This window comes from Oncorhynchus keta, chromosome 8 (genome assembly GCF_023373465.1).
Source record: "Oncorhynchus keta strain PuntledgeMale-10-30-2019 chromosome 8, Oket_V2, whole genome shotgun sequence".
Lineage (NCBI taxonomy): Eukaryota > Metazoa > Chordata > Actinopteri > Salmoniformes > Salmonidae > Oncorhynchus > Oncorhynchus keta.
In genome coordinates, this window is record NC_068428.1 from 29,399,195 (window position 1) to 29,418,700 (window position 19,506).

The window sequence follows — 19,506 nt, forward strand, 5'->3', positions numbered from 1 at the left end:
GAAGTACAGTTCCCGCTCAGCCCAGTCAAAACTGTTCGCTGCTCTGGCCCCCCAATGGTGGAACAAACTCCCTCACGACGCCAGGACAGCGGAGTCAATCACCACCTTCCGGACACACGAAAGAAACCCCACCTCTTTAAGGAATACCTAGGATAGGATAAAGTAATCCCTCTCACCCCCCTTAAAAGATTTAGATGCACTATTGTCAAGTGGCTGTTCCACTGGATGTCATAAGGTGAATGCACCAATTTGTAAGTCGCTCTGGATAAGAGCGTCTGCTAAATGACTTAAATGTAAATGTAATGTAAATAGCCCATCCAACTACCTCATCCCCATATTATTTATATATTTTTGCTCCTTTGCACCCCAATATCTATACTTGCACATCTATCACTCCAGTGTTAATTTGCTAAATTGTAATTATTTCACCACTATGGCTTATTTATTGCCTTACCTCCCTAATCTTACTTCATTTGCACACACTGTAGACTTTTCTATTGTGTTATTGACTGTACGTTTGTATATTCCATGTGTAACTCTGTGTCACACTGCTTTTCTTTATCTTGGCCAGGTCACAGTTGTAAATGAGAATTTTTTTCAACTGGCCTACCTGGTTAAATAAAGGTGAAATAAAAAATTGGCTAGAATGGTCCCACCTGATCTTGCCTCCTCCTGACTGATTTATTTTCAAAGATATTGTCATTGTTAGAGCCACTTGAGTACCTGGTCAATATAATGGATAATCTGTGCTACAATGCAATCATTACCCGTATTCGCCAGTGTAACAGATGTTTAAAACATCAGTTTAAGATTTGTGCCATTAGAACCAATAACAAAACCACAATAATTCATTCCTATGATAGCTGCAATAATTACTTGCCAATTACAGCTAGAATGACTAGTCAAATTATGATTCTTCTATAATATTCTACACCATCACATTGTGAATTGGTTGAGTTTCATGGAGGTTAAGACAACTGCCACAGCAAAGAAATGCATGTACAGGTTTATTTATTTTCAAGGCCACAGTATCTTGCCAGCACATCTGAGTGACTGAAGTAAAACGGTCATTTCTTTACAAAAAAGGAAAGAGGAACATTATACAACAAGACAGACTTATAAAAAATAAAACACATTTACAAAAGGTTATTTTCATAGATTACAGTATAGCTTAGATTGAGTCATGATGAGTCACACGAGGTTGAAATACAAATGTCTCAACTACAAATAATGTTTTTTTTGTTGTGTTTTTTTGTTTTGTTTTACATGTTATGCATAAGTTCCTCAAAAATCAGACATAGGAATCATTGAAAAACAGATGGGGAAGCAATCCATAAGGCAAACCAAAATATTCAACATGGTTGTGACAGTGTAGAAGTTACAGAAGATTTAAAGTGCTGATTCAGATTTTTTTTAAATTCATAGGCCTGGGAACCAAGAGTGTATTTGAAAGACTGGACGCACCAACCACAGCTAAAATACAAAAAGTCTTTACAGTGGCATAGAAAGAACATTTACAGTGTTTTTGACATGAACAAACATGAATGCTGTACATCTCAAATGAATGATTTTCAGAGCCTATTGATAATGTCTATTTGGGCCAGAAAGTAATTGATCTGTTTTGTTGTCATGTTCATGCATGTCCATTATTTTGTAGGTTAAATCGAAGACAACATACCCCTACATTAATAAAGACACAGGGAGTGAAGTCATGAACAAACCGTGATACTGGAGAGAAAAAAATACAGACCTTCCCTATACCGTAATCTTCAAAAAGTAGTGGTTTGATGATTAAATAACAAGAAATCAACTTTCTAGAACATAATAACAATAGTCTTCATCAAAAATGCATGACGTGTCACATTCACCCCAATATGGGGCTAACGTCCTATGTACCTGTACAACGGCTCAAACGGCAGTCAAACCTGCAGTACATTCATACAGTACATTAATTTAATGTTTTGCTCAAAGATTTAGGATGTTGGGAAAACGGACTGTCCCTTAGGTGTAAGTTATTGTCTACTTTGTTGTGTTCCAGAGAAGGCAGATGAGTGCTAAAGCTAAGAGAGGGTCAACTCACACAGGCATAACTGTCCAGGGTCCTTTGGATTTGTGAACAGGCACATGCGGTGGTCTCAATGGGATTTCAGGACAACTTTCCACAAATTAAAACTTGAATCCTTAATTGAAACAATAACAAAGCGATTCCCCACCTCTGCTTTTGTAAAAAAAAACAACACAAAAAAACAGCTGAGGGACAGGCCTGGAGAAATGTAACCACTCAAATTCATAGAAAAAACTATGGATGCAATGACTAACCATCCAAGACATAAAAAATGTTAACCGTGTTGAGGCTATACAGTGTTTGTTTACATTTGCTTTGTTTACAAACATTGGAGTAAAACAAGCTTATATTTTGGGTTCTGATGAGGTACGACAGTTGAACTAAGCTCATGAGGAATTTAATTATAAAGTTATATTCTTCAAGAATCAATGGATGCAGCAACTAAGGATTCTAGCTTTAAATGACAGTTAATGGCACGTCTGTCAGGAGTACGATTCTCTTGATCCTCTGGTTAGAGCTAGGCTGAAATGCAGCATCATCGGAGTGGAAGGAGAAAAAACAAGTTGTGGACGCCATTTTAGACTACTACAGTATTGAGATGCACCAATGGAAACAGTGTGGAAATGCAGCCTTAGTCTCAGTTTCACTAGGCCTTATCAGACCTTGTTGTCCTCTTCCCACTGACAAGGCCCTTCACCGATACAGCGCGAGTCACATGTCGTGTTCCAGGCCGACCCACAGCCTGTGGCGTTTTACCTGGGCTTCCTTTAGTCGTCGCGACAGGGCTAGTAACCTCAGCCCCTCCTCGTGGAGGTTTGGTTGGGCTGCCCTCAGTCTTCACCACAGGGATACCCCCCCCAGCACGAGTCCATCTCACCGGGTTTAACCCAGCCCGAGTTACAGGGCTAGTAACCTCAGCCCCTCCTCGTGGAGGTTTGGTTGGGCTGCTCTCAGTCTTTAACACAGGGATACCCCCCCCAGCACGAGTCCATCTCGCCGGGTTTAACCCAGGCCGAGTTACAGGGCTAGTAACCGCATCCTTAGTCACCTTGGCCGGACTAGAACTATCTCCAGCTCTCCGCACCTTTGGTGCCCTACCCCAAGTTGCAGGGCTACCGGTAGCACTCTTCACAGTCCTACCCCCAGCCTGAGTCACTGGGGTAGGGGTACGACCCCCAGCCACCCTGGCTGGGCTACCCCCAGGCCCAGTCGTAACCACAGGGTTAGTAGTAACCCCAACCTGTGATACTTTAGGCCTTCTACCCCGCCTCGTAGGGCTTAGGCTACGTTCCCTTGGTGTTAGTTGGATTTCACCACCCCCAGTATTAGTGTCTCGACCTGGGGGTATTCTTGTGACTAAGGTAGGGTTACAAGCACTACCTGCGGTTTGTGTCACGTTGGCCTGGTCGTTGCCACCGGTCGTTACCACAGGGATATTCACCCCAATCCGTGATACTTTACGGGGCCGACCCCGCGGCGCAGGGTTAGTAGTGATATCTCCAGTTGGTGGTGTTTTGATGTCCAAGCGAGGCCTTCCACGTTTTCTCTTCAGTAGTTGAGCCTCTGAGCTGTCTGTCGAGCCTCCCTCTCCCTTTTGTGTCAACAAACAATCCTTTTCCTTTGATGTCACCAAGCCAACCTCTGCCTTTTCCTTTGGTGTGACTGAGCTATCCTCTCCTTTTTGTGGGACAAAGCTATCAGTTTCTTTCTGTGACACTGTGCTATCCTGTTCTTTTTGTAGTTCTGAGCTATCCTTGCCCTTTAGTGTCACAGAGCTCTTCTTTCCATTGTGTTGTACCGGGCTATCCTTGCCCTTCCGCCCCACTACTATGCCCTGGTGTTCAGAGAGCGCCTTCACCAGTATGGCTGCCTCTCCCTTGGTCAGAGACAGGCCCCAGCCTCCAGCATCACTCTCACCCCCCATCTGTGGTTCCTCCAACGGCCTCCAGATGGCACTGTTTAGGGGAGCGATCTCCACAAGGGGACACTTCATACCAGAAAGCCTCTTGATTGAGTTTTTATTGATTAGTGACTTCTTCTTTTTGGGAGATGAGCCGTTATCCTTCTCTGTGGAAGTCTCTTCTTCCATGGATCCATTACAGACAGGGGCCTGTGGTTCCTCCTTACCTAGTTCTGGCCTCTCTGCTGCTGGGCTATCGGAGGGCTGCTCAGCCTCCACAGACACTCTCTCCTGGTCCTTCTCAGGGGGAGAGGCAGCTCTCTCCTTCTCCACAACCTCCTTGGCTGCTGAGGAGGTGGGGGTTAAGAGGGAGGTGACTGTTGGTCTCTTCATTACTTTCACTGTGTAGACCGATCTTCCTGCTGTGGATAAAGGAAATACTCAACCGTTAGAATGAGACTCACAACAAAATATTCTAGTCAGAATGCCAGTCTAACGATTGGCACATTTTACCCATATAGTGAACCTCAAGAGTTATTACGCTCTTCCAAATCAGCATCGTTGATATTTCATATCGAGATATAGAACTTGCATAACCAATTAAACAAGAGTGTGAGACCAAATATGGATGTCCTGTTCCTGTATGAACTCACCTGGTTTGGAAGCACGAAACATGGAAGGGGGAAGCATGGAAGCAGGAAGAATAATCTTGCCACTCTTGGTGCGTAAAACAGCAGCCACTGGTTTCACAGAGCCACTAGCTGCTCCTGCCTGACCCAGAGAGCTAGCTTGAGATACCTGGGACACTGGGATATATAGATAAATATACTTATAAATAAAAGCTGTATCTAAATGGTTTATCAAAGTTAGCTGGCTAACCCATTGATCCTGCTTAAGAGTCCATACTACCTTGGGACACTGGGAAACAGAAAAAGGTGAATCAGGTGCATAGGTGTAGGGATGGTACAAAAGCATGCAGACACTAGCTATCTAGGGGTCTGGCATGGCCATACCTCATAGCCTTTCTTGCAGTCAAATGACCAAATTGCCCTCTAGTGGCCTCATGGGTGGAACATTATTAATCAACATTATTTCAAAAAACGTGCAGAAAATCTGGTGTTTCTAGGTTAAGCGGTTTTGTTATATTTTGTATTCTGTGATGTATAGAACGTGTAATATTGGGATGAAACCTCTAAAGGTGTCTTCTTTGTTTTAAGACCATAACCATGTGTGTGATGTGTATACTTTAGTTTCAAAGTAGATTTATTTAAGACTACCAAGAAGCACTCTGTGTGACCCTGATTTAGCCCACTGCAGTAAAAGGATCATTATTAAAAGGTGTCACAAATCCAAAGCGGTATCTGAATGTTTATTTAAGTGAACTGGCTAATTCATTGATCCAGCTTAGTGCTATACCTCCTGTTGTCAGACATAAGAAGCAGGTTATAATTACCCGTCATGGTGTTGGGACTAGGGGTGGAAGTAGAGGAGGTGGGGCTAGAGGTAGGGGGGACAGTTGCTCTCCTCTGGGCAGCTAGAGTCCGTTTCTTCTCCCAGATCTCCTTCAGCTTGGCCTTGATCAGCTCCTCTGGCTTTCCTACAATACAAATTAAAAAACACACCAGAGTTCACATGAATATGCTTCTTGCAATCACATAATAAGAGTATCTCAAGTAAGTCCGTGTGAAGTAAGTAATGTTTAAGTAAGAAAGGGATTAAATAAGTGATAAGTAGCTACAGTCAGACGCACCAGACATGTATGCGATCTCCTTGACATAGACAGTCTGGATCTCAGTCAGCATCCTCTTCTTCTCCTCCAGAGACTCAGAGTCCACCGACAGGGTACGAATCTCCTTCAGAGCCTGATGAAATAATACATGTTAAAATCCCTTTTATATACCTGTATTTTTAACCATCTATTCCAAAAAATGTGTCCATGAAAAAGTTGACTTTATTTATTAAAAGGATATGAAAATAACGTATAGTTCTTGTGTCTACCACAGTACAGCACAAAATTAACCATAACAAATAGCCGGTTACTCAGCCACATAACATACAATCCCATACCTGTGAGAGGAGGTGTAGCTTGGAGACCTTGGGGTCCAGTTCTTCCATGAACAGCACCTGTTTGAGTCTGGTGAAGAGCTTCTGGTGCTCGCCGCGACGCAGCCTCTCCGTCAGGGTGCGGTTCTTACGACCCCCTCCCTCACCAGACCCCTCCTCCTCTCTCATATCCCTCTGATGTTTCAGGGAACAGGAGTCAAAGGTTAAGGGTTGAGAGTTATTGAGCATTCTATTGGGTATTCCAAGGTATTCTTAGACCTCTTAAAGGGGAATGGAAACACTTTAGGAAGTAAAACTAAGAAAAGAGATTAAACCAATATTAAACATGTGCATTTAACATATATACCTCTATTTTTAGGATTTTGATATTGAACAACATTTATTAGTTATGGGTAGCGCCATCTTGAATTGCCATAGTAGCGAATGACGCCAATCCGTCATTGGAGCAAATTGTGAGTTTTGGCATGGGACTGAAAGTGAATGTTGCCACCAGGAGGCGACTCGCCCCACTGGCTCTGAAAGGTTTCTCACAACTTTTGACAGATTTGTCATTGAGATCAGGACAACAATATTAAGGTAAGAAACTGTGTGATAATTTGTAAATTTTAGAGTATTTTTCCCCAATTAATGAGTATGTGACTTGCCAACAAGCCAAGTAGACAGTCAGCTAGAATGAAGCAAGGTAGCAAGCTAGTTGATTTAGCTCCTATCTTGTCTTGTCGTTTTGATGTAACTGTACAAAATAAAATTATCATATTGACAATTTGTAACCACGCCAGCCCAGGACCTCCACATTCGGCTTTGTCACCTGTGGGATTGTCTGAGACCAGCAACCCGGACAGCTGATGAAACTGGGTTTGCACAAATGAAGAATTTCTGCACAAACTTTCAGAAACCGTCTCAGGGATGCTCACCAGGGTCTTGACCTGTAGTTTGGCGTTGTAACTGACTTCAGTGGGCAAATGCTTACCTGCAATGGCCACTGGCACGCTGGAGAAGTGTGTTCTTCACGGATTCATCCCCTTTTCAACAATACCAGGCTGAAAGCGTGTATGGTGTCGTGTGGGCGAGCGGTTTGCTGGTGTCAACGTTGTGAACAGTGCCCCATGGTGGCGGTGAGGTTATAGTATGGGCAGGCATAAGCTACGGACAACGAACACATCTGCATTTTATTGATGGCAATTTGAATGCACAGAGATACTGTGATGAGATCCAGAAGCCCATTGTCGTGCCATTCATCCACCACCATCACCTCATGTTTCAACATGATAATGCATGGTCCCATGTCTACATCTGTACACAATTACTGGAAGCTGAGAATATCCCCAGTTCTTCCATAGCCTGCATACTCAGATATGTCACCCATTGAGCATGTTTGGGATGCTCTGGACCGACAGGTTATTCCAGTTCCCGCCAATATCCAGCAACTTCGCACAGCCATTGAAGAGGAGTGGGACAACATTCTACAGGCCACAATCAACAGCCTGATCAACTATGTGAAGGAGATGTGTTATGCTGCATGAGGCAAATGGTGGTCACACCAGATACTGACTGGTTTTCTGATCCACGCCCCTACTTTAACAACAAAAAAGTTCTGTGACCAACAGATGCATATCTGTATTCCTGTTCATGTGAAATCCATAGATTAGGGCCTAATGAATATACACTGCTCCAAAAAATAAAGGAAACACTAAAATAACACATCCTAGATCTGAATGAATGAAATATTCTTATTAAATACTTTTTTCTTTACATAGTTGAATGTGCTGACAACAAAATCACAAAAATTATCAATGGAAATTACATTTATCAACCCACGGAGGTCTGGATTTGGAGTCACACTCAAAATGAAAGTGGAAAACCACACTACAGGCTGATCCAACTTTGATGTAATGTCCTTAAAACAAGTCCAAATGAGGCTCAGTAGTGTGTGTGGCCTCCAGGTGCCTGTATGACCTCCCTACACCGCCTGGGCATGCTCCTGATTAGATGGACTCCTGGACAGTCTGTGGTGCAACGTGGCGTTGGTGGATGGAGCGAGACATGATGTCCCAGATGTGCTCAATTGGATTCAGGTCTGGGGAACGGGCGGGCCAGTCCATAGCATCAATGCCTTCCTCTTGCAGGAACTGCTGACACACTCCAGCCACATGAGGTCTCGCATGGTCTTGCATTAGGAGGAATCCATGGCCAACCGCACCAGCATATGGTCTCACAAGGGGTCTGAGGATCTCATCTCGGTACCTAATGGCAGTCAGGCTACCTCTGGCGAGCACATGGAGGGCTGTGCGGCCCCCCAAAGAAATGCCACCCCACACCATGACTGACCCACCACCAAACCGGTCATGCTGGAGGATGTTGCAGGCAGCAGAACGTTCTCCACGGCGTCTCCAGACTGTCATGTCTGTCACATGTGCTCAGTGTGAACCTGCTTTCATCTGCAAAGAGCGCCAGTGGCGAATTTGCCAATCTTGGTGTTCTCTGGCTAATGCCAAATGTCCTGCACGGTGTTGGGCTGTAAGCACAACCCCCACCTGTGGACATCGGGCCCTCATACCACCCTCATGGAGTCTGTTTCTGACCGTTTGAGCAGACACATGCACATTTGTGGCCTGCTGGAGGTAATTTTGCAGGGCTCTGGCAGTGCTCCTCCTGCTCCTCCTTGCACAAAGGCAGAGGTAGCGGTCCTGCTGCTGGGTTGTTGCCCTCCTACGGCCTCCTCCACGTCTCCTGATGTACTGGCCTGTCACCTGGTAGCGCCTCCATGCTCTGGACACTACGCTGACAGACACAGCAAACCTTCTTGCCACAGCTCGCATTGATGTGCCATCCTGGATGAGCTGCACTACCTGAGCCACTTGTGTGGGTTGTAGACTCCGTCTCATGCTACCACTAGAGTGAATGCACCGCCAGCATTCAAAAGTGACCAAAACATCAGCCAGGAAACATAGGAACTGAGAAGTGGTCTGTGGTCACCACCTGCAGAACCACTCCTTTATTGGGGGTGTCTTGCTAATTGCCTATAATTTCCACCTGTTGTCTATTCCATTTGCACAACAGCATGTGACATTCATTGTCAATCGGTGTTGCTTCCTAAGTGGACAGTTTGATTTCACAGAAGTGTGATTGACTTGGAGTTACATTGTGTTGTTTAAGTGTTTCCTTTATTTTTTTGAGCAGTGTATTTCAATTGACTGATTTCCTTATATGAACTGTAACTCAGTAAAATCTTTGACATTGACATTCTTTTGTGAGCTGGCTACTCGTTCTAAATAGTATAATCTAATCTCTTCAAAACAGTGGCAGCATGTGCAGCACTGGTCATTTGGTTTTCAACATGCAAAAGTGAAACAGGTGTATTTATGCCGTTAAACAGCAACTGCTCCGCCCACAACCGTAAGGCTCTCCAGAGGGTAGTGAGGTCTGCACAACGCATCACCGGGGGAAAACTACCTGCCATCCGGGACACCTACACCACCCGATGTCACAGGAAGGCCATAAAGATCATCAAGGACAACAACCACCCGAGCCACTGCAGGTGCATCAAAGTGGGGACCCGGGAGACTGAAAAACAGCTTCTATCTCAAGGCCATCAGACTGTTAAACAGCCATCACTAACATTGAGTGGCTGCTGCCAACACACTGACTCAACTCCAGCCACTTTAATAATGGAAATTGATGTAATAAATGTATCACTATTCACTTTAAACAATGCCACTTGTTAGATTACTTGTTAGATATTACTGCATGGTCGGAAGTAGAAGCACAAGAATTTCTCTACACTTGCATTAACATCTGCTAACCATGTGTATGTGACCAATAAAATTTGATTTGAAAAAATGCACAGATCGCATTACATATCTTAAAGAAACTATCAGTAGTTCGAAAACTTGGCATCATATTTTCTGTCATGCTGCTTTGTTGACAACTCCAACCAACTTCCGCCCGAGACATTCAGCCACCGTCGCTGTGATGTTTTCATTTATGGTTGGAAACCAGTCAATTTTGCTCATTAACGCACGCAGTGTTCATGGTCTTTCAGACAGTTTTGGGATTCAGCCATTTTAGGAAAATCCTGCCAGTTATGCAACAATGCCAATTTACAATTCCAGTTAGCTGGTGTTCTAAAGCCTAGTGCTTTCATTCCCTTTTAAACTATGTTTTTTGCAATACATGAGAGCTAAGACCTTAACTAGACAGCTCCGTAAGAGGGCCTAAGAACACTACAAAACAAGATGTTGCTCTGCAGTTATAATGGACAGATGGGAGACGTCTTACCTTTTCTTTTGGTGCCGTTTCCCCATCCTGACTAGTTTTTCTGTTAGGACAAAATATTAATTTTATTAACCCCAGCTTCCTTGAGACAGTCATACAAAATCATACAGCTAAATAGCCTACACACACACACACTCCAGTCTTACTGTGTGTGTTTGACAGCGGCCCTCATCTGAGCGATGGTGATTCCCTGTCTCCTCTCCTCCACCGTCTCAATGTCCACTGCTTCCTCCTCGTCCTCCTGGGGTGAGAGACAACAATCTGGCTTTACAAAACACTACACCACAACCCAACCTTGTGCAACTGCAGTGAACGTTTACACACAGAATACAAAAATTACTAAAATTAAACCATCAAAAATCAAGCTCGCTTACGTTGGCATATTCATCACTATCGGAATCCGAGTCATCCGAGGAGTCGTCCGAGGAGTTGTCCGAATCAGAGTCCTCAACCTTAAAATCAGGATGTCCGTTCTCATGCATTCTTAGAGTGGTAAACCGACTGAACTCAGTGTCTTTCTTCCATGATTCTGGGCTCCATAGTCCCGAGCCCTCCCCCACCTCCCCTCTCTCTGCATCACTCTCGTCCGACAGCATCTTCTCATCACAGGTCAGCTCATTGGGCTCCACGGGACAAGAGATGTTGGCTTTGGCTGATCTACGGTCAGATTTAAGGTCCTTTGACTGAGTCAAACTCTGCTTTTTCTGGGCTAGAGCTGATCTGGAGTCAGATGTATTGGTATTTAATCCTGGGGTGTAGGAGTGGTCTTCGGTTTTAACTGGTGTCAATGCCAGAGGCAAGGGAGAGGAAGAAGAGGTTCCTCTTGGGTTCTTCTGTGCCTTTACCTCTCCAGGTCCAGCAGAACCCACAGCTGTGCTTCTGATTAGTTCAGGTAGCCTGGGAGCACCTCCTCCAGTACCTCCAGGCTTAGGGAGCTGGATGAGGGTGAAGCCCCCAGGCAGGGACACTCCAGCTGAGCCTCCCACGGTGCCCTGGCCTGGACCCCTAGAGCCCTGGTCCCCTGCAGTCGGAGGACAGATCCTGAAGGAGTAGGTCCCAGTCTGGCCCAGGAAGCTGGGGGTCTTCAGGGAGGAGGAGACAGTGAGAGACAAGGGGGAGGAAGAGGATGAGGTCTGGGATGGGGTGATGGCACCCAACTGGCCCATGATGAATTTGATGAGGGGAGCGTGGGGAGGGGGGTGGATGGAGGTGAGAGGGGGGGGAGGTGGGAATGTCTTGGGAGTGGACAGCTTGGTAGCAAAACCTGTTGGGACAACACAAGACATTAGAGGGTGTTGAGGATGTGGTTGTGCATGTGCGTGTGTACATTCATCAGTACATGAACTCACGAGTGAGCTTGTCTTGATTCTTGGCCTTTATGTGACGCATACGATTCAGAGGTACCAGCTTGATCAACTGTCCGTTGGGCTGACGATACATTTTACAGCCCTGGGAGGAGGAGACTGTCTGTAGTAGCATCTTTCCAGCAGGGGGCGATACAGGAGGCGAGCCTTGGGAGGTGCCTGCGGCAGGAGGGGCCATGGGTACCAGGAGCAGGGGAGAGCCGACTGGGTCTTTAGGGTTTGTGGTGCTTTGACTGGTGGAAGTTTTGCCTTTAAATTTGGTGACACCTAGGGACCATGGTGGTCTGTACGGAGGAGGCCTGTTCTTCCCTGGAAACAGACCGCAGTGACAGTGTAAGAAAGAGAGGCCTTTTCTGAGAGAATACAGAACTATCACCATCCTTGAACCATCAGGCTTCGGTTACTCAACTGTCTAATTACATCATAACTAATACAGTACAACAAAATGTAAAGGTTAAGTTGATAACTTCTACTTCAAGCCTTTATTGAGGAGCAGTGAAAGGATCTTACCTGCTGGTGTCTGGAATACTTTCTGGGCCAAAGCTCCTTTCTTAGCCATAGCTGTAACGCTACTACTGCCTTGAGGAGCAACAGCAGTGACTGCGGTCTTCAAGTGCCCAGCACCCACAGATGTTTTCTTCGCCCTGGGGAAGCAGTTTAGAGGCTTTTGAGGGGCCTTCTGAGGGGCCTTCTGAGGGGCCTTCTGAGGGGCCTTCTGAGGGGCCTTGGCTACAGAGCGCAACCTGCCGGTGACGAACGCAGCCAGCCGATTGGCCGGGTGCAGAGCTCCCATCTGCCCCAGCAGCAATCTGGCCTGGGAGTAGGATTTACCGTTCACCTGGGGAGGAAGAAGAAGAAAGAAGAGAAAGAATGGAAATATAGGCAGAACAGATTAACATAAAGAACAGGTTCCCTGTGGAGGATAGAGATTTTCACTAAATCTAGGCATAATTGTTCAATTAGAAATAACTCAGAGCTCCTCAATATAAAAAAACAAACATTACAAACTACACTTGGTGGTAAAGTGAACCTAATAAACCCACCTGGATTAGTCCTACAGCAGGGCAGGTTGGTTGTTTCTTCCTGGCTTTCAGTCTGCCTGCTGGCACTACTCCTGTCAGGAAGGGAGTCACTCCAACCTGCATCTCCGGCCCCTCAGGCTTAGGGATGCCCTCTTCCTCCTCGTCTTCATCACTGTCGTCACTACTGTTGTCTGTGACTTCACTATCAGATTCATCACTATCATCGGTATCACCGTCTTCAGCCTTACTGATGCAGACCTTGAAGTAAGGAAGTGGATGATAATAAATCACACTCATGAGCATTCATTTGTCACTGATCAAGTTATGCATTTTAAATCTGAAACATGGAGCAATTCTGAACATTATGTATGACAGCATGAGTTGGTCCAAATAACTCCTTCTTTAAGACAGGAACAGAAATGGCATGTCATTATCCCCCCTACCTTGAATATGATGATGGTGCTCTCAGCCTTGCGTTTGTGTGTGTTTGAGAGCAGGCGGACGTGGTAGGGGCCAATGTTGAAGGGTTCGGACAGACGGTTCTGGGTCATGCGTCGGCACAGAACACCCAGGACCAGTTTCCGGTGCTGGTCCCAGTTACACTCTGACTGGATCTCCAGCTGCCTAGTGGGCTCAGGAACTTTAGGCTTCTTGGCCTGGGTGGAGGGACTTTTCACTCGTACTACTACAGGGGGAAAGGTCAGATGTCACAGGTTAAGGGTTTAGGGGTAAACAGATTAAAACATAACATCTTGAACAGCCTCTTAAGAACTGTGGTGAGCAGTGATTCTGTGTTCCATCTTACCTGATTTATTTGGAGGTGAGAGGATGGCAGCGATCATTTTCTGCAAAGACAAGAACATTTATAAATTACATTAACTGAGAGGGACTCAGTCTTACATCACCAAGATAGACTAGCTTGGTTACTCCTCTTCCATAGCCATTGAAAAATGTTTGTCTTTTATTTTACTGGACTGATGGTACCTGCATCTGATGGTCAGTCTCAGTGGAGGTAGAGAGAGAGATCAGCAGAGGGTCCACCTCTCACAGTCCCTGCTCTCCTTTTTCCTCCAGTGAGACTGACCAGACAGATGGACCACCTCTCACAGTCCCTGCTCTCCTCTTTCCTCCAGTGAGACTGACCAGACAGAGGGTCCACCTCTCACAGTCCCTGCTCTCCTCTTTCCTCCAGTGAGACTGACCAGACAGAGGGTCCACCTCTCACAGTCCCTGCTCTCCTCTTTCCTCCAGTGAGACTGACCAGACAGAGGGTCCACCTCTCACAGTCCCTGCTCTCCTTTTTCCTCCAGTGAGACTGACCAGACAGAGGGTCCACCTCTCACAGTCCCTGCTACCCTTTTTCCTCCAGTGAGACTGACCAGACAGAGGGTCCACCTCTCACAGTCCCTGCTACCCTTTTTCCTCCAGTGAGACTGACCAGACAGATGGACCACCTCTCACAGTCCCTGCTCTCCTTTTTCCTCCAGTGAGACTGACCAGACAGAGGGTCCACCTCTCACAGTCCCTGCTCTCCTTTTTCCTCCAGTGAGACTGACCAGACAGAGGGTCCACCTCTCACAGTCCCTGCTCTCCTTTTTCCTCCAGTGAGACTGACCAGACAGAGGGTCCACCTCTCACAGTCCCTGCTCTCCTTTTTCCTCCAGTGAGACTGACCAGACAGATGGACCACCTCTCACAGTCCCTGCTCTCCTTTTTCCTCCAGTGAGACTGACCAGACAGAGGGTCCACCTCTCACAGTCCCTGCTCTCCTTTTTCCTCCAGTGAGACTGACCAGACAGAGGGTCCACCTCACAGTCCCTGCTCTCCTTTTTCCTCCAGTGAGACTGGCCAGACAGAGGGTCCACCTCTCACAGTCCCTGCTCTCCTTTTTCCTCCAGTGATACTGACCAGACAGAGGGTCCACCTCTCACAGTCCTTTCTCTCCTTTTTCCTACAGTGAGACTGACCAGACAGAGGGACCACCTCTCACAGTCCCTGCTCTCCTTTTCCCTCCAGTGAGACTGACCAGACAGAGGGACCACCTCTCACAGTCCCTGCACTCCTCTTTCCTCCAGTGAGACTGACCAGACAGATGGACCACCTCTCACAGTCCCTGCTCTCCTTTCCTCCAGTGAGACTGACCAGACAGAGGGACCACCTCTCACAGTCCCTGCTCTCCTCTTTCCTCCAGTGAGACTGACCAGACAGAGGGACCACCTCTCACAGTCCCTGCTCTCCTTTTTCCTCCAGTGAGACTGACCAGACAGAGGGTCCACCTCTCACAGTCCCTGCTCTCCTCTTTCCACCTCTCACAGTCCCTCCAGTGAGACTGACCAGACAGAGGGACCACCTCTCACAGTCCCTGCTCTCCTCTTTCCTCCAGTGAGACTCCTCCTCTCACAGTCCCTGCACTCCTCTTTCCTCCAGTGAGACTGACCAGACAGATGGACCACCTCTCACAGTCCCTGCTCTCCTCTTTCCTCCAGTGAGACTGACCAGACAGAGGGACCACCTCTCACAGTCCCTACTCTCCTCTTTCCTCCAGTGAGACTGACCAGACAGAGGGTCCACCTCTCACAGTCCCTGCTCTCCTCCAGTGAGACTGACCAGACAGAGGGTCCTCCAGTGAGACTGACCAGACAGAGGGTCCACCTCTCACAGTCCCTGCTCTCCTTTTCCAGTGAGACTGACCAGACAGAGGGTCCACCTCTCACAGTCCCTGCTCTCCTTTTTCCAGTGAGACTGACCAGACTGACCAGACAGAGGGTCCCACCTCTCACAGTCCCTGCTCTCCTTTTTTCCTCCAGTGAGACTGACCAGACAGAGGGTCCACCTCTCACAGTCCCTGCTCTCCTCTTTCCTCCAGTGAGACTGACCAGACAGAGGGTCCACCTCTCACAGTCCCTGCTCTCCTCTTTCCTCCAGTGAGACTGACCAGACAGAGGGACCACCTCTCACAGTCCCTGCTCTCCTTTCCTCCAGTGAGACTGACCAGACAGAGGACCACCCACAGTCCCGGCACTCCTCTTTCCTCCAGTGAGACTGACCAGACAGAGGGACCACCTCTCACAGTCCCTACTCTCCTCTTTCCTCCAGTGAGACTGACCAGACAGAGGGACCACCTCTCACAGTCCCTGCTCTCCTCTTTCCTCCAGTGAGACAGACCAGACAGAGGGTCCACCTCTCACAGTCCCTGCTCTCCTCTTTCCTCCAGTGAGACTGACCAGACAGAGGGTCCACCTCACAGTCCCTGCTCTCCTTTTTCCTCCAGTGAGACTGACCAGACAGAGGGTCCACCCCTCTCCTTTTTCCTCCAGTGAGACAGTCCCTGCTCTCCTTTTCCTCCAGTGAGACTGACCAGACAGAGGGACCACCTCTCACCCCTCTCACAGTCCCTGCTCTCCTCCTTTTTCCTCCAGTGAGACTGACCAGACAGAGGGACCACCTCTCACAGTCCCTGCTCTCCTCCAGTGAGACTGACCAGACAGAGGGTCCACCTCACAGTCCCTGCTCTCCTGACCAGACAGAGGGTCCCTGCTCCTTTTCCTCCAGTGAGACTGACCAGACAGAGGGTCCACCTCTCACAGTCCCTGCTCTCCTTTTTCCTCCAGTGAGACTGACCAGACAGACAGAGGGTCCACCTCTCACAGTCCCTGCTCTCCTCTTTCCTCCAGTGAGACTGACCAGACAGAGGGTCCACCTCTCACAGTCCCTGCTCTCCTCTTTCCTCCAGTGAGACTGACCAGACAGAGGGTCCACCTCTCACAGTCCCTGCTCTCCTCTTTCCTCCAGTGAGACTGACCAGACAGAGGGACCACCTCTCACAGTCCCTGCTCTCCTCTTTCCTCCAGTGAGACTGACCAGACAGAGGGACCACCTCTCACAGTCCCTGCACTCCTCTTTCCTCCAGTGAGACTGACCAGACAGATGGACCACCTCTCACAGTCCCTGCTCTCCTCTTTCCTCCAGTGAGACTGACCAGACAGAGGGACCACCTCTCACAGTCCCTACTCTCCTCTTTCCTCCAGTGAGACAGAGGGACCACCTCTCACAGTCCCTGCTCTCCTCTTTCCTCCAGTGAGACTGACCAGACAGAGGGACCACCTCTCACAGTCCCTGCTCTCCTTTTTCCTCCAGTGAGACTGACCAGACAGAGGGTCCACCTCTCACAGTCCCTGCTCTCCTCTTTCCTCCAGTGAGACTGACCAGACAGAGGGTCCACCTCTCACAGTCCCTGCACTCCCCTTTCCTCCAGTGAGACTGACCAGACAGATGGACCACCTCTCACAGTCCCTGCTCTCCTCTTTCCTCCAGTGAGACTGACCAGACAGAGGGACCACCTCTCACAGTCCCTACTCTCCTCTTTCCTCCAGTGAGACTGACCAGACAGAGGGTCCACCTCTCACAGTCCCTGCTCTCCTTTTTCCTCCAGTGAGACTGACCAGACAGAGGGTCCCACCTCTCACAGTCCCTGCTCTCCTCTTTCCTCCAGTGAGACTGACGAGACAGAGGGTCCACCTCTCACAGTCCCTGCACTCCTCTTTCCTCCAGTGAGACTGACCAGACAGAGGGTCCACCTCTCACAGTCCCTGCTCTCCTCTTTCCTCCAGTGAGACTGACCAGACAGAGGGACCACCTCTCACAGTCCCTGCACTCCTCTTTCCTCCAGTGAGACTGACCAGACAGAGGGACCACCTCTCACAGTCCCTGCTCTCCTCTTTCCTCCAGTGAGACTGACCAGACAGAGGGACCACCTCTCACAGTCCCTGCACTCCTCTTTCCTCCAGTGAGACTGACCAGACAGAGGGTCCACCTCTCACAGTCCCTGCTCTCCTCTTTCCTCCAGTGAGACTGACCAGACAGAGGGACCACCTCTCACAGTCCCTGCACTCCTCTTTCCTCCAGTGAGACTGACCAGACAGATGGACCACCTCTCACAGTCCCTGCTCTCCTCTTTCCTCCAGTGAGACTGACCAGACAGAGGGACCACCTCTCACAGTCCCTACTCTCCTCTTTCCTCCAGTGAGACTGACCAGACAGAGGGACCACCTCTCACAGTCCCTGCTCTCCTCTTTCCTCCAGTGAGACTGACCAGACAGAGGGACCACCTCTCACAGTCCCTGCTCTCCTCTTTCCTCCAGTGAGACTGACCAGACAGAGGGTCCACCTCTCACAGTCCCTGCTCTCCTCTTTCCTCCAGTGAGACTGACCAGACAGAGGGTCCACCTCTCACAGTCCCTGCTCTCCTCTTTCCTCCAGTGAGACTGACCAGACAGAGGGTCCACCTCTCACAGTCCCTGCTCTCCTTTTTCCTCCAGTGAGACTGACCAGACAGAGGGTCCACCTCTCACAGTCCCTGCTCTCCTCTTTCCTCCAGTGAGACTGACCAGACAGAGGGTCCACCTCTCACAGTCCCTGCACTCCTCTTTCCTCCAGTGAGACTGACCAGACAGAGGGTCCACCTCTCACAGTCCCTGCTCTCCTCTTTCCTCCAGTGAGACTGACCAGACAGAGGGACCACCTCTCACAGTCCCTGCACTCCTCCAGTGAGACTGACCAGACAGAGGGTCCACCTCTCACAGTCCCTGCTCTCCTCTTTCCTCCAGTGAGACTGACGAGACAGAGGGTCCACCTCTCACAGTCCCTGCACTCCTCTTTCCTCCAGTGAGACTGACCAGACAGAGGGTCCACCTCTCACAGTCCCTGCTCTCCTCTTTCCTCCAGTGAGACTGACCAGACAGAGGGTCCACCTCTCCCTGCACTCCTCTTTCCTCCAGTCCCAGACAGAGGGACCACCTCTCCTCCAGTGAGACTGACCAGACAGAGGGACCACCTCCACAGTCCCTCTCACAGTCCCTGCTCTCCTTTTCCTCCAGTGAGACTGACCAGACAGAGGGTCCACCTCTCACAGTCCCTGCTCTCCTCTTTCCTCCAGTGAGACTGACCAGACAGAGGGACCACCTCTCACAGTCCCTGCTCTCCTCTTTCCTCCAGTGAGACTGACCAGACAGAGGCTCTCCTCTTTCCTCCAGTCCACAGAGGGACTCTCACAGTCCCTGCTGACCAGACAGAGGGTCCTCTTTCCTCCAGTGAGACTGACCAGACAGAGGGTCCACCTCACAGTCCCTGCTCTCCTCTTTCCTCCAGTGAGACTGACCAGACAGAGGGACCACCTCTCACAGTCCCTGCACTCCTCTTTCCTCCAGTGAGACTGACCAGACAGATGGACCACCTCTCACAGTCCCTGCTCTCCTCTTTCCTCCAGTGAGACTGACCAGACAGAGGGACCAGTCCTCTCACAGTCCCTGCTCCCTACTCTTTCCTCCAGTGAGACTGACCAGACAGAGGGACCACCTCTCACCCCTGCTCTCTCCAGACAGAGGGACCACCTCCCTGCTCTCCTCTTTCCTCCAGTGAGACTGACCAGACAGGGGGTCCACCTCACAGTCCCTGCTCTCCTTTTTCCTCCAGTGAGACTGACCAGACAGGGGGTCCACCTCACAGTCCCTGCTCTCCTTTTTCCTCCAGTGAGACTGACCAGACAGAGGGTCCACCTCTCACAGTCCCTGCTCTCCTCTTTCCTCCAGTGAGACTGACCAGACAGAGGGTCCACCTCACAGTCCCTGCTCTCCTTTTTCCTCCAGTGAGACTGACCAGACAGATGGACCACCTCTCACAGTCCCTGCTCTCCTCTTTCCTCCAGTGGGACTGACCAGACAGAGGGTCCACCTCACAGTCCCTGCTCTCCTTTTTCCTCCAGTGAGACTGACCAGACAGAGGGTCCACCTCACAGTCCCTGCTCTCCTCTTTCCTCCA

General features: G+C 48.8%; 1 protein-coding gene and 1 long non-coding RNA gene across 3 annotated transcripts; both read right to left on the bottom strand.

Moving 5' to 3' along the window:
- Nucleotides 1-994: 994 nt before the first annotated feature.
- On the bottom strand, nt 995-15,883 carry LOC118387063 (uncharacterized). Its single transcript, XM_052523958.1, has 14 exons — nt 15,856-15,883; nt 13,496-13,535; nt 13,134-13,375; nt 12,712-12,948; nt 12,179-12,506; nt 11,654-11,977; nt 10,679-11,568; nt 10,451-10,545; nt 10,308-10,347; nt 6,033-6,203; nt 5,716-5,827; nt 5,419-5,562; nt 4,619-4,771; nt 995-4,387 (listed from the first exon to the last, which is right to left on the bottom strand). Exons 2-14 carry the CDS (start codon nt 13,530-13,532, stop codon nt 2,712-2,714), a joined length of 4,449 nt encoding a protein of 1,482 aa, XP_052379918.1. The 5' UTR covers nt 13,533-13,535; nt 15,856-15,883; the 3' UTR covers nt 995-2,711.
- Nucleotides 15,884-16,274: 391 nt separating this feature from the next.
- Nucleotides 16,275-18,973, bottom strand: LOC127931406 (uncharacterized). 2 transcript variants are annotated; one of them, XR_008141005.1, is made up of 6 exons: nt 18,807-18,973; nt 18,264-18,442; nt 17,740-17,798; nt 16,972-17,680; nt 16,509-16,626; nt 16,275-16,449 (listed from the first exon to the last, which is right to left on the bottom strand). It is a non-coding gene; the product is annotated as an uncharacterized LOC127931406 (long non-coding RNA). The 2 variants fall into 2 exon arrangements; XR_008141006.1 differs by having other exon boundaries at nt 16,275-16,626.
- Between the last annotated feature and the right edge of the window lie 533 nt (nt 18,974-19,506).

Excerpts from the sequence above, each read along its gene's own strand:
- LOC118387063 (XM_052523958.1), bottom strand. The coding sequence starts at position 13,532 with ATGATCGCTGCCATCCTCTCACCTCCAAATAAATCAG. Across the intron at positions 12,949-13,133 it reads GCACCATCATCATATTCAAG|GTCTGCATCAGTAAGGCTGA; the intron begins GTAGGGGGGATA and ends CCTTACTTCAAG. Across the intron at positions 4,772-5,418 it reads TAGTCCCAACACCATGACGG|TGTCCCAGGTATCTCAAGCT; the intron begins GTAATTATAACC and ends TATATATCCCAG.